This window comes from Mastigoproctus giganteus, chromosome 8 (genome assembly GCF_048544385.1).
Source record: "Mastigoproctus giganteus isolate SK-2022 chromosome 8, ASM4854438v1, whole genome shotgun sequence".
NCBI classification, from domain to species: domain Eukaryota; kingdom Metazoa; phylum Arthropoda; class Arachnida; order Uropygi; family Thelyphonidae; genus Mastigoproctus; species Mastigoproctus giganteus.
Window position 1 is genome coordinate 195,995,786 of NC_143582.1, and position 13,222 is coordinate 196,009,007.

A 13,222-nucleotide genomic window follows, 5' to 3' on the forward strand; every position below is an offset into this window, starting at 1 on the left:
TTCTTTGTTTTTGTTTCTTTCAATACAAGAAGGAGAAAAACAGAAAGTAATATTATCAATGAGTTTAATGTTTAAAAATACTGGATTTGCAGTGAAAATTTCGTCAGAATTGGTATTTATATAAAAATGGCGCAAGCTGGTTTTGACGAACATCGATTTCAGGACTATACACGAAACTCCTATACACAAAAATAAGCCTACTTCAATACTGGAGGAGTGCAGACCCTGCATTGTAGACGGCCCATTTTTACTTTCATTGAAGACTCCTGGATCAGATCACGATATACTTAGGAAATAGAGTACTATAAGGAAAATACAGTCTTTTCTAAAGTACTGTCACCGTCACTGGAGGAATAACAGCATCGCCAGATGGTCGACGATAAAATATAACACAGAGTAGCGTTATTTTATAGAAATGCCCTTCGATTTCCTGCTACGCCACTGGCTAAATCTACAATGCAATTTTTTAAAAAATGCGTATAAGTGCTATACACATTACTTCAGAACCAGTCGTTGGGGCAATTTCCTTGATTCTCAGCTTTCTTTGGGCAATAAACAATCGCTTTTTATTTCGGTTCACTATTTTCAGGCGTCCTCACGGACTTCTTAAGGCATTTATAACTGCTGTGCCTTTTCTTGATGTACATGGTAACTAATGAACGAAAAGGATTAACTATGACGTCGGTTTATCTATCATACACAGTTATAAAATGCACTTCTGTTTTTATATTTTTGACATTTCATTAAAAAAACTGAATGAAAACGTGCTTAAAGTTATTTTTATTTTATTTTTTTAACAACGCAAATCCAGTATTTACAATACATTTCGTAATAACTAAATATACGGAATTATACTTTTATCTAAATTATCTTTTTATATGCTCTTTATTTCATTTTATACAGTGATTTAAAAGTTTAACAGCAGCATAATTGATAACCCAAACTTTATATCTGATTAACAATAACCAAAATCGTATAATACACATGAATATTATTGTTTTTTTAGAAAACAATTCCACTAAACCAAGGTTTTGATTAACTTTAAAGCGATAATAACACCTCATTTTTATAATTACATGAATTTAAATATTTTACAAAGGGGGGACACTTAAAATCTGTAATTTATAGTTTAAACTTGATACACAAATGACTATTTAATAAAATATTCTGAGCAGAAATTTTAAACCACTAAAATATCTGAACATCTTGAATTAGAACTTCCATATAATAAAGTTCTGGAAGATTTTGTAATTTAATAGTCATTTTATGAGAACCATCATTTTGTCTGTCACGAATTTTAACTTTTTAAGCAGGTATTAATTGAAAGAAGTTTGGTTTCATTTTGAGTTTTAGACCCAGTACCAGTGCAAGATTAAAGAATTAGTGTTACAGATCAGTAGTAGGTTAGTGCACGTTTTAAATTAGTCCTTATTAGATCATGCACATGTTTTAAATAGTTAACAAGTCAGACTAATCATCACAGTTATTACCACCACCACCAGGATCACCAATCACCAGACTGGACCATGCATCATTCATTTCACCACCACCCTGTTGCCCGAGGACCAAACTTGTACACCAGTTTCTTTGGTAAGCCTTCATTTTTAGGGACAGGAACTAGTATGTGACTTGCATAGTATGTCCTAGAAGGAGAAGGATAAAAAGGTTATGTGAAAAGGGATTATCCTCTCGCTGACAAGTGACATAAGGATTATCACCAGTTAATGAGGTGCTACTTTGGGAATTCAGGTTCTATAAGGTAATTTATAAATCAATCAAATGATAAATCAAAAAATTCTGTAGAATCCCATTGTAGCGATAATTTTTCTTTTTCTCACTAGATGACACTTAACATTGAATTTAACCAATGATATACAGTGGAGTCTCGATAATCCGAGGCAAAAGGGATCAGGCCAGCTCGGATTACCGGAACAGTAAAATAAACATGTTTGTAATTTTAATAAAATTAATAAAAACTCTTTAAACTAATAAAAGGAAAAATAATAAATTATGTACTAGTTAAAAAAACATACCCTAAATAAAATAAATAAGATTAACCTATCGCGATACCATTTATTCAATAGTAGTGCAATACCGAGGCAATTCGCGGTAAAGGTGAAGTTCGTTCTGCTTTAAGCATTAAGACCGCTGATTCAACCACAAAAATCCAGAGGACAAGAAGTCCACTTATACTTCATAATTTAGAAAAAGCTAAAACTACGTTAGCTATTTTTTTAATTTAGAAATTGAAATAACTTCCATTTTCTTTATCAGGAGAAACCTTGAATAAAAGGGAGCTCAGAAAACCGAGACTCGGATTATCCAAACTTTGCTGTATTGTAAAACAAAAAATATATATATTGAATAATCATCACATGTATATAATATAGAACAAGCTTATTTTAATAAGGGAAATTACACTACAAAAATGATGCACTAAAGCTATATAAACAGTTCTGTTTGTTTAACTTAAAATACGCTTCATTCTGAAAGTGCTCGTTAACATGCTAGCTAAAAGGAAGACGTATATTAAGGGAAAAATAAGAAATAAGTTAATAAAACTTTAAAGAACATGAGCTGGAAAAGTAATTACAAAAACCATACTTGGAACTCGGATTATAAGGTTACTGGGGAGAGAAAGGGGTCCTATTTATTACATTTAATGAGACATATCCAAAACACAGGGCTTTTAAAAATTACATCGAAAACTTTCATTACTGTTAGTATTACATGTTAAAAATCAGATTCAGAAAAAAACTTACCTCATTGCCCTACTGAGTTTCTCGTAGGTCATTTTATTATTCTGCTTCCTTTCACCCCACATTTTGGCAACCCTGTCTGACTGGACAAACTTAAAGATACCTTCTTCCCTTCGTTCCCAGCGGATCAAACTTGGATTAGTGGCTGGATTAAGTAAGAGGTCACGTATAAACTCCCATAATTTCCCCGTGCCTTTACCTGAAAATATAATTATATATATATAGGTTTGTAAACGAAGAGGAGATTAATAAAGAGAAGAAATGAAACACTTTAGGCATTATTTGTTAATAAGTGATACAAATATTTACCTTGCCGACCTCTTGTCTTTGTCTCCCCTTTGATTGGTCTACCTCTCCGACCTTTTTTATCATCTGTATTATCTAGATCTAAAGAAAAGATCAACAGAGATAACATTAAATTTATTGATTTACCTTAATCTATCTATGATTCAACAAATTACTTGCTAAGAGTTTTAATACTAAAACCAAGCCTTCTTTATACCAGATTACGTATAAAGACGATTTATTTTTAATACTAAAATATACCAGATTACATGTTTCCATTTCAGTGATAAGTTAATGTATACTGTTAGATCGATACCGAGCAATCCTTTTAAAAATTATAGTGAAAAATATATATTTAAAGATTTTATAAAACCGGAATAAAAATTCTTTATTAACATACAATAATTTTTATTTTTTTAAAGCAAAATAAATGTTTTTTCGTAGAACTAAGAAGGTATTTAAACTAAAAATGACCAACTCGGATTAGCAATCACTACTAATGTACCACACTTTGAGGAAATTGAAACGTGTGTTTTATGAACTCCTAAGATTAACACAGCACTGTTTGAAAAGGTCCACAAAATGTCCCTTCCCCCCTACCCTCACCTTTTCGCAGACTTCAAAATGAAAAGCGATAGAGGCACTATAAACAGCTGATGACGTCCGATATTACTGTCAGTAAATATGCTGATCATAAAAGATAATAAGATTCTTAAGACTTTAATCTACAGTTTGAGGTTTAACTATTATTTCCTTCTAACTTTTCCTCAATTTTGCTAATATTTTCTTTTAAGTATTTCCTCAAATACATTAGCTCTCAAAATCGAAATTTCTTTAAGCCATATAGAAAAACTAACCAAAATATATCATAAATAATCTATACTTCTACTATTTCTACATACCTGTGGTTTCAGTCCCTATATGAGATGTCAGAAAAGAATGATTATCCCCAAGTGCTTTTTCATTTACTGTACTTAGTGTGCTACTGGTGCTTTCTCTGTCTTCTCGGTCTGACTCTGTAAAAAGATAACTATCATTTAACAGCTGACGTCAATAAACATCTATTATTTATTACATGCTTGAGATATTACCTTAAAATAACAGAATAATTAATAAATATATAATATGACAAAGACCTACTCTTGACTATAAAACAATCAGCATGGAATAAAAAAGAATGCTAAAATAATAAGCATTATTAAATTACAATATAATTATAATAAATTTAATTCTAAGAGATAATTAATTTGTGCAATTACATTAATATCGACTATAATAAATGTACTACTACAAGTGTTAATATAAATACGTCATTCATAATTATAAAACTATCATGGCTTGTCATTGGTCATCCACTAGTGACCTCCTGATATGCAACAATGATTATGATTGGACAATTAATTAATGGAATTTCCTTATGTTCAATTTAAAAAAAAAATACTATTTTTGTTGGCTGATGAAAAAAAAAGGGGTAAATAGCAATCCATCATAAATAAGTGAATATTTTATCATTTGTTATTCTTTTAATAATCAAGCTTATTAATTTAATCATAATATCAAAACTGTCAGCATTAAATCATGCCAAGATAGCAGCATTTTAAAGCAAAACAGCTTTAAAAAAAAACAAGGAGGGAAAAATACACTAACCATTGCGTATATCAGGACCCATTAGGGTTGGCCACTGGGAGAATGGATCACTGGTCCAGTCTGACAGATCTGGAAAGGTATTTTCGGTCCTGAAGAGAGTAGAGAAGTCTGTTGCCACGTGCGAAGACTGTTCTGTGTGAAGCAAGGAATTGTGGGATTTAGTTTTAACTTAACTATGGCTGTAAATATACGTATATTATAATAATAACCTGTAATTATTAATTCTAATTAAAAGTTTACCTGCATGCATTAAATATATAAAAAAATAAATGTAGATAATATAATATAAAGAAATACATTATAAATAAATGCCATAGTTCCTTTAATAAAAAAGTATGAAATAAAATGAAAGAGAGACTCCATTTGGATACATCGGGATAACTTTAAAACATTTGAAAATATGTATAAAATCAAATTACGCGGTTGTAGAACTGGAGATGAAACTTATGAATTTCATGAAATCACATTTGAGGAATTAAAAATTTACTGAACTACATGAAAAAGGGTAAAACATATTCTAAAACAGTGACTACGATTTCATTTTTTTCCACGTCGTGTGGAATGGGTTCGAATCCAGCTCAATTTCTCACTGTATCTGAGTTAGTCGATCTTGACCTTGAGTCACATTCTTCTCAGAACTCGCATTCGTTCCTCAAGCCGACGATAGAACAAATATTTCTGTAGTAAAAAAAAGATTTGGAGACGTGGTATAGTAATTTAGGCCTTGATTTTACCCACCTCCTAACCGTTCAAGTACACTACCCGTTTTTATAATTCTTAAGAAACAGTCATATTCAAACTATACATTAATATAAAAACAATAACTATTTTTTGATAACTTAAATTGATCACCGGATATGATTATAATGCCTAAACTGCATCCCAAGTGCACAATCTTGAACTAATTAGAAACCAAGCAAAGCGGAAGACAAAATGAAAAATCAAAAGAGTAAATTTTTATTGATCATGCGATCAATACGCACGTTACTACAGAAAAGAAAAACAAAATATATTTGCATATTAAAGTGGGATACAAATGAACAATAAATTACTGTATTTCCGGATGGCCGGAAATAAATACAGCAATTTATTTATCCTGAGAAGGCCAGCGGTGCTAAAACTTTAAGAAAGCAGATGCAGTTGATTGAAAGTTCAGCAAATCGCCAAAAATATATCCGTGAAGAAGTAAGTGGTTGGGAGGAGACTAAATTGATGCAGCAGTCTCTTCAATCATTATTATCAAGATAATCTTAATTCCAGGTGCGAACCTAGGAAAGGAAACGCCTAGAAATACATATACTGAAGAAATCGTTAGCTTTAAGGTAAAGAATTCTGTAACTTTGCTAAGAAGAGATACATACAATACAGAACAAAAAGGGTTACGTAAAATAAAATTCATTTTCTTAAAAATAAAATTCAAACAGCCGTTTTCTAAATCATATTTACAAAACTTAAAAATGAAGATTACTTTAGTAAACAACCTGCATGAAGAAACACCAGATAAACAAATTCTAAACTGTGGAAAAATAAATACCACACCAAATGAAACCAAAAGCGAAATTTCATTTCGATTAATTTTGAAAAGATTGGAATGGTAATTTTAAAGGACACAAATCGAAAACAAAACAAAATTATATATATGTGCTATGGTAGACTCGTTTAATATCCACTCGCACGGGTTGGGAAATATCATTAATCAGCAAAAATCGGTTTATCCAACTTACTGTGCTGAGATGCATAAAGTTGGAAGTAATCGTAGATGCTCCCTCCGTATTGTTCGTCAATGGAATAAAAATCTTCACGACTTAACCGTAGAAGATCCTGACCTGATAAGCTATTTAGCTCTCTCATATTAACGTCCAAGAGGTCAATCCCTTTTTCTTTAGACCAGTGGAATATCCAGTCCAGAACATCTGTGGGAGCCCACTGACTTGGAGGTTTACTTTGAAATGAATTTTCAGGATCCCAGCCGAGACCTACATCTGTTTAGGAAAAAGATATATAAGTATTATTAATATTTTTTCATTAAATGACACAATATGAAACTAAACATAAAATACAATTTAAAAAAAGACTGCTTCTCCCTCCAAAAATGCGATAAATAGTACGATCAGAAGTGAGTGTTTTTATAAGTACGTATGATACAGGAATTTATAAAACAGTTATTTCTAACGCAGTAAACCTGAACGATTTGTTACTGTCACTTGTAGGAAGGTTAAAAAACGAAAGTTACACGGCTGACTAATCAATAGTCAATCTGACCCTCTCCTCATTTCCTCATAAAATTTGCATACGTCCTTCATAAGGGGCATTCACTTTTAAGATTACATTTCACTTCCTCGTTGATGTCTTCAAAGACAGCCGCAGTGTCTCCTACACTTCCTTCTTTCATAACCTGTAGCAGTCGCTTGATGTTAATTTGAATCACACCGTTATGCGTAAACCCAGAGCAAGTTTCGTTCGAAATATCAATATAGCGTTGTCCAACTCTTAGTCATAGGACCTGTTGAAGACAATTGGCCAATCTTCTTTTTTTGTACTTCTTTTGTACGGTCCTACCGTACAAAATCCTTTTTGACGCTGCTCTCAGGGTAGTAGCACTTTTGTAATTCATATTTATTTGAAAGGTAAGAAAATCCGTCTTTTCCTGGACTAGAACAGAAAAAGAAAAAAAAAAAAAGGAAGGAAGGAAGAAAGGAGGAAGTAAGTTATACATTAAGAATAACAAAGCGTATATCGATAGCTAACTCAATTCAATTTTAAAGAAAAAAAATAATTAAAACATATTAGACTTATGTCTGTTTGGAGAATTTATTACCTTTATGCAGTTTATAAATATAAAATAAAAGCATTTTATATACATAAAATTAATAGTTGTTAATTTTATGTATATAAATTTATATTGTTATAAAATTATTAAAAGTATTATTAATAATAAGGAATATTTATTTCTAGCATTTCAACATCCCTTGAGTAAGGATGTAATTTAAAAAAATACAAAAATGACTAGACATATCGAAAAGAAAGGAAGCTTCAGAGATTATCTGAAGAAATACCACACGTGGACACGTCACCAGAATAAAGGAACAGTGAGAGTGCATGTATGGAGTATGTTAGAATGACAGAAAGTAAGAAAGCAATGATTTTTTAAAGGTGTACTGAGAATAGACACTGTTCAGAATCAAAGCTGGCTAGTACTCACCTTCTGTTGGGAAGCCATTCTGGAAAAGCGGGTCAAGGACAGTAGGAATTGTGTAAGACATTGGTGGCGTGGAATAGCCTATAGGCTGCAGATTATGGTAGGAGACGTCTTTCTTGGAACTGTTTGTGTCGTAGAAAGGATCGTCGATATAGACGTACTGTAGAAACAAAATACAATAACATATAAAGGCCATCTGCATAAAAAACAGCTGTTCACAAAAAAGTTGTCCTCAATATATTTCATAAAATAGTGCCTCGCTCAAAGCTGCAATCTAAAAATGTGCAGTAGTCAACATGCCCATATTTCAGTAAAGAACAAAAAAAAAGAGCTTTCTATTATATATTTCTGAATCTTAATTTACATGACATAAAAAAACCTTTTATTTATAATTTATGTTAATTAACAAGTTATATGACATTATATTAAAATTACCGAAGATGATATTAATTTTCCGATTTAAAAAAAAAAAGTGAATTCCTCCCGAAAAAATGAAGTTAATATAAGCACAATCAAATTATTCTTTTAATCAAAACATTTTATAAACTTATATTTTCTTATAAAAAAAAGATATGGTTTACGAGTTGTACTAATGTGTACTGAGAATACACTTTTAAGTTGAAAGTCTTGAGTTACTACAGTTTTATTTATTTATTGGAAATTCTGTATTTCTTTAACAAATAATGGATGACAATTATTCTTATATATACAGCATATAGCCTAGCCAAACACTCAAAACAAAATATAAATACGAAAATAAATGAAAAGGCATTTATGTAAACAACGGATATCCGGTATAGTTGATGTGACGTCATGCAAACAATGTCATTTTTCACAACATGCTCTTTATTCCTACAGTCGATTAAAATAAGAAATCAGAAATTTGTTAGCTGCATTAATTAAAATATTGTACTTATTTTTAAAACAAAATATAGTTAAATGCTGCATTTCTAGCGAATAATATACGAATTACTAGTAAATTTATATTTAAAATTACTAGCTCAAATTTAATTATACATCTTGCTTCTCTCTCACCTTAATGAACAGTAATATAATTACCAAAACTGTTTTTTCTTTCTCTGAATTAAATTCTACATATACATGTGTTCTTTAAGGTTATGAAATCGAAAATATTTACAACACCCTGCCTGAAAGAATGCTTCAACTTTTCTCTTTTGTTTAACAGATTAATATGACAACCGATAATTTTGAATTATACAAAACATGTGATAAACTAGAGCTGAAATGGTATTTAGGTCAGGGTAATTAACCGTATTTTTCAAAAGATAAATAACCAGATTTTCACAGCGGTGTCCATGACGGTTATACACTACTAGTTTTGATTTTCCTTCGGGGCATTCTCTGTAGTAATAATATTTCGTCCTCTTAACTCCATTATAAATATATACATCTATATATCGTCAGTTTGGTGTTAAGTCCTAACTAGTGTCGTAATAAAATTAATGGAAATCCGATCTGTACTTTTTCTCTCATTACAACTGATTAATAATAAAGGCATTACAAAAATTTGGCGTTGTGCCATTTCGATTAAGAGAAGCTATCCACTCGTAGGTTCACGATTTAGTTCTCAATACCACGTGTACCAGAAAGATTTCCATTTTCAGGTACAATGGAAGTGATCACTCGTCGGCAATTCAACCAACGTCTCTGGATCGAATATTTGAAAAACAGCCAAGTATTTCAATGTCACAAACCTGTTGCATCTACGCGTGCACAAAAGAGAAAGAAAGAATATTGTGGAATTAATGATAGATCACTTTTCTCTTCGAAATAAGCATCTAGTGATTTGTAAATATAAATTACCAACAGGATGGTGAAATAAATAAGTCAATTAGGAATTTTGCAATGTTGAATATTTAAATAAATGCTGCAATTCTCGGAATTCTGAATAAAAAGCTGTCAGATATCCAGCAGTACTGCATGAACGAAACTTACTCCAAAGAAGTGGGACTCTGCACCAATTATCCACATGGGTGATCATGTGGGCAATCATAAGTTCAGATAGGAAAGGACTTGAAAATAAAATGCAATTGTCCTACTATCCAGCGTACGGTATTCATAAATAATAATTATCAGAGTAATAAGCGCCAATGTCACTGTCACAATTTTTAAATAACTGCACTGGCAATTTCAAAAAAAAAAAAAAACAGGAAAAACTCAGAGAATTATTATTTTGCTCTTTTCGTCAGAATACAGATAACTGAATTAATCCCTTAATCAAACACAGTATGTCACATCTAAGCAACAGCAAATGAAGTTGATGCATCAATGCCAAACTGCACATAGTTGATTATAATAATACAGTAAAGAAAGAAAGAAACATTATATGCGATATTTTGATAATGCATTTGACAACTTTACTAATATAAAATGAGCCCTACGAAGGCACTCGCTATCAAATACAGTAATCTGTAATTATTCTAACTGATTTATTTCATTCTGATGTAAATGTCTCTTAAAATGTTAATCTTTTTCCACCCATATACTCGTAAACAGTGGGTTATTCAACATTAGCAACTGTCTTCTCGCCATTGATAACGAAACATTAATTATGAATCATTTTCATAATTAATTCGGCCTCAGAAATTTATTCGCTCTTTAAGTACGTATTCCATATGCCACCTTTCTTTGACTTCCTGTCTTAGATCTGTGTATTTCCGGATAATTTCCTCGTATTTTTTCTGGAGGTTGCTGGTGTTGGACACTGCTATGTTGTGCAGATAGTTAGTTCTTTTCTTCTGGTCGATGAGGATTAAATCTGGTCTGTTGTGCGGGATCGTCTTGTCCGTTATTATGGCACGGTCCCAGTATAGTTTGTGAGCACAGGTCTTTAATATAGCCTCAGGCTCGTACTTATAATACGGTACACTTTCTTTGATCAACTGGTATTTTTTCGCTAGCTTCTGATGTGTTATTCTGGCAATCTCGTCGTGTCTATGAGGATATCACTCAGCATCTTGCGGTTAGGTGCTAGACTGTTTCTTTGGCTAGATGACATCATCGGCATGTGTCATCTGTCATTGCAGGTTTCTTGACGATGTATTTTATGTAGTTCTTGGTGTTGATTAGCTGGCGAGCATGAAACCTTCGGTCTCGGGGAAGAGCTTCCAACTCATGAGACATGCGTTGGAAGCCATCTTATCTATGTAGTCGTGATGACAGGCATTATATTGTCTCCAATGGAGTACTTTCTTCGCCCATATTTCTGATTTTTTTTTTTTCTGCTGTCTGTGTGAGTGGTGTCTCCTTGTTAAGGTTGAATGACATGTGCCGTTTTTCTATCTTTTTTATGGCTTCGTAGATTGGCACTATATTTTCCTGGAAGTAATCCTGCAGGTTCTTAATCGCCTTCTTTTATGGTCACTCTCTCGATGGCCGACTTCTGGCTAATGGTGGCAGCCCTTGGTCATCAGTATCCTGGTCGATCTCACAATCTCCGTCAGTTCGGTGTTGGTACAATCTATGATCCCGAAGGAGTACATCAGTAGTGGGACTGCGAAGGCTGTGACCATGTTGCCATTCAGCTATGATTTTAGCAGGCTTCTCAGTCAGGGAGGCCTTGACCTTCTTGTGTTATTACTAGCGAGCCTACATCACCATCGGATATTTGTAGGTCTCTCCCTCTGTTGTGGCTTCAATATCTTCACCGTTCTTCAGCTGGCAGTTTCAGACGACTGGATTTCCCTGATGATATCCACTGGTCTTGCATTTGTTTAGACAAAACTGCACCCATCCTAATGTCCCTGCTTAACTCTTCGGTGATGCGGGAGTTCACCGAAGAGTTAAGTTCACCGTAAAGTTTGATGCCATCCACGTACATCAGGTGAGAGAGGATGTACAGGTTTTTACTCCCTTCTTTTAGGGTATATCCGTACTCGCTATTGTTGCTGATGGCGATCGGTCTGGACGTGATGTTCTCCACCTTGATGATGGTCCTCCATTTCGCCATGGTTGCTTCTAGAAAGTGTGTCAGTGTCGGGTTGGCTTTGTAGATCTTTAATGTCTCTATCAGCCAGCTATAGTCTAAGGTCATGCGATAGTCTATGTAGACCGTGTACAGGTTGTGGTACTTTTATTAATTAATAAATAACAATAATAATAACAATTATTATTTTTCTTATTATTTTTCAATACAATGAGTGTGTTACTATGTCTGTGTCATATTTTGTCGATTCTACGTGTATTAGACAAGTAAAAACATGAGTTAAGGTTCTCAAATACATACTGAATACTACGTATAATATCTTCTACATATCCTCTTTGCCTCTGTAGCTGTTTTCGAGATATATGTATTTAAAAGAAAAGAATTGTTTCAGTCTATTTCGAGTCTCAGTATATGTATCACATAGTGTAAATTTGGAAAAAGCCATCCAATCACAGTTTCGCTATTCATTTATTCCTTGAATTAGAACTGAGAACCCTGTTAATTTGAGTAACCTGAATCTCAAATGTAACAGTTCTATTTTCGTGGAAAAGTAATCTGATAGAATTGTACCCGTGGTCTATTCGTAATAAATGAATGAATCAGCTGTATTGAAAACACCCTTTCACATATAATCATTATGCGTTCATACAAGAGGTTTAAGTTACGAGTGTGTGAAAACCTTGTGCTGTCTTTAACTAAAATAAAAGCAAAAAAAAAAAAAAAATCGGCACAGTTCAAGGGCACCGTGTTTCAACTTTCAGCAATGGCTTCATACAAATATGCTGTACAAGTTGACCTAACCGGGGACGTATCGCTGGGTACGATTTAACTTACTGATTTTGATGTTTTAATTTGGTAATAAACGTGATCAATTTGTATGTGTTATTGGTGATCGAAGTAAATCGCAGAATGCCATAGCGGTTAGATATAAAGGTCAAAAATAAGATTTCATTTTAACATTCAGTTGCTGGTTTATTTAATCAGTAAATTCAATTCTTGGTGGTGTACTTTTTTTATCTATATCATATTGTTCAATTTTTCTGTCAAAAGAATCAAGGAATAGTCAGAAAGAGGACACACACACACACACACACACACACAAACCTCTTATCTTACTGTTATCTTATAACAGTTGAATCAGCAATACTTATAATATCCTGGTTTGATTTGTATAAACGCATTAATTACTTAATTTCTAATTTAAAAATTAATTCATTAAAACATGGTAAAGTCGATTCTGGTCGAAACTTTTCGAAAATGATACTTAATTCATCTTTGTAGATGAATTTGTAGACTAGGCTACTAATGTGAATAAATATTCAGTTATAATTGGCTTGCCGCTTTCCGTTTCCTGTCACGTGTTATATAGATTTCCGTTTCCTGTCA

General features: G+C 32.6%; 1 protein-coding gene across 4 annotated transcripts in view; it reads right to left on the reverse strand.

Annotated features, from left to right (window-relative positions):
- Nucleotides 1–13,222, reverse strand: part of LOC150082143 (ETS homologous factor-like) — a 99,243-nt gene that overhangs the window by 3,586 nt on the left and 82,435 nt on the right. The window contains exons 3-9 of one of the 4 annotated variants that reach the window (XM_090379128.1): nt 7,894–8,050; nt 6,416–6,673; nt 4,692–4,823; nt 3,947–4,060; nt 3,069–3,146; nt 2,763–2,958; nt 1,123–1,643 (exon numbers count right to left, since the gene is read on the reverse strand). In XM_090379128.1, the coding sequence (XP_090235254.1) occupies nt 1,541–1,643; nt 2,763–2,958; nt 3,069–3,146; nt 3,947–4,060; nt 4,692–4,823; nt 6,416–6,673; nt 7,894–8,050 (1,038 nt within the window). In that variant the 3' untranslated portion in view covers nt 1,123–1,540. Of the gene's footprint in view, nt 1–1,118; nt 1,644–2,762; nt 2,959–3,068; nt 3,147–3,946; nt 4,061–4,691; nt 4,824–6,415; nt 6,674–7,893; nt 8,051–13,222 lie in introns of those variants that run through there. The other 3 variants (XM_090379131.1, XM_090379129.1, XM_090379130.1) reach the window with 3 other exon arrangements.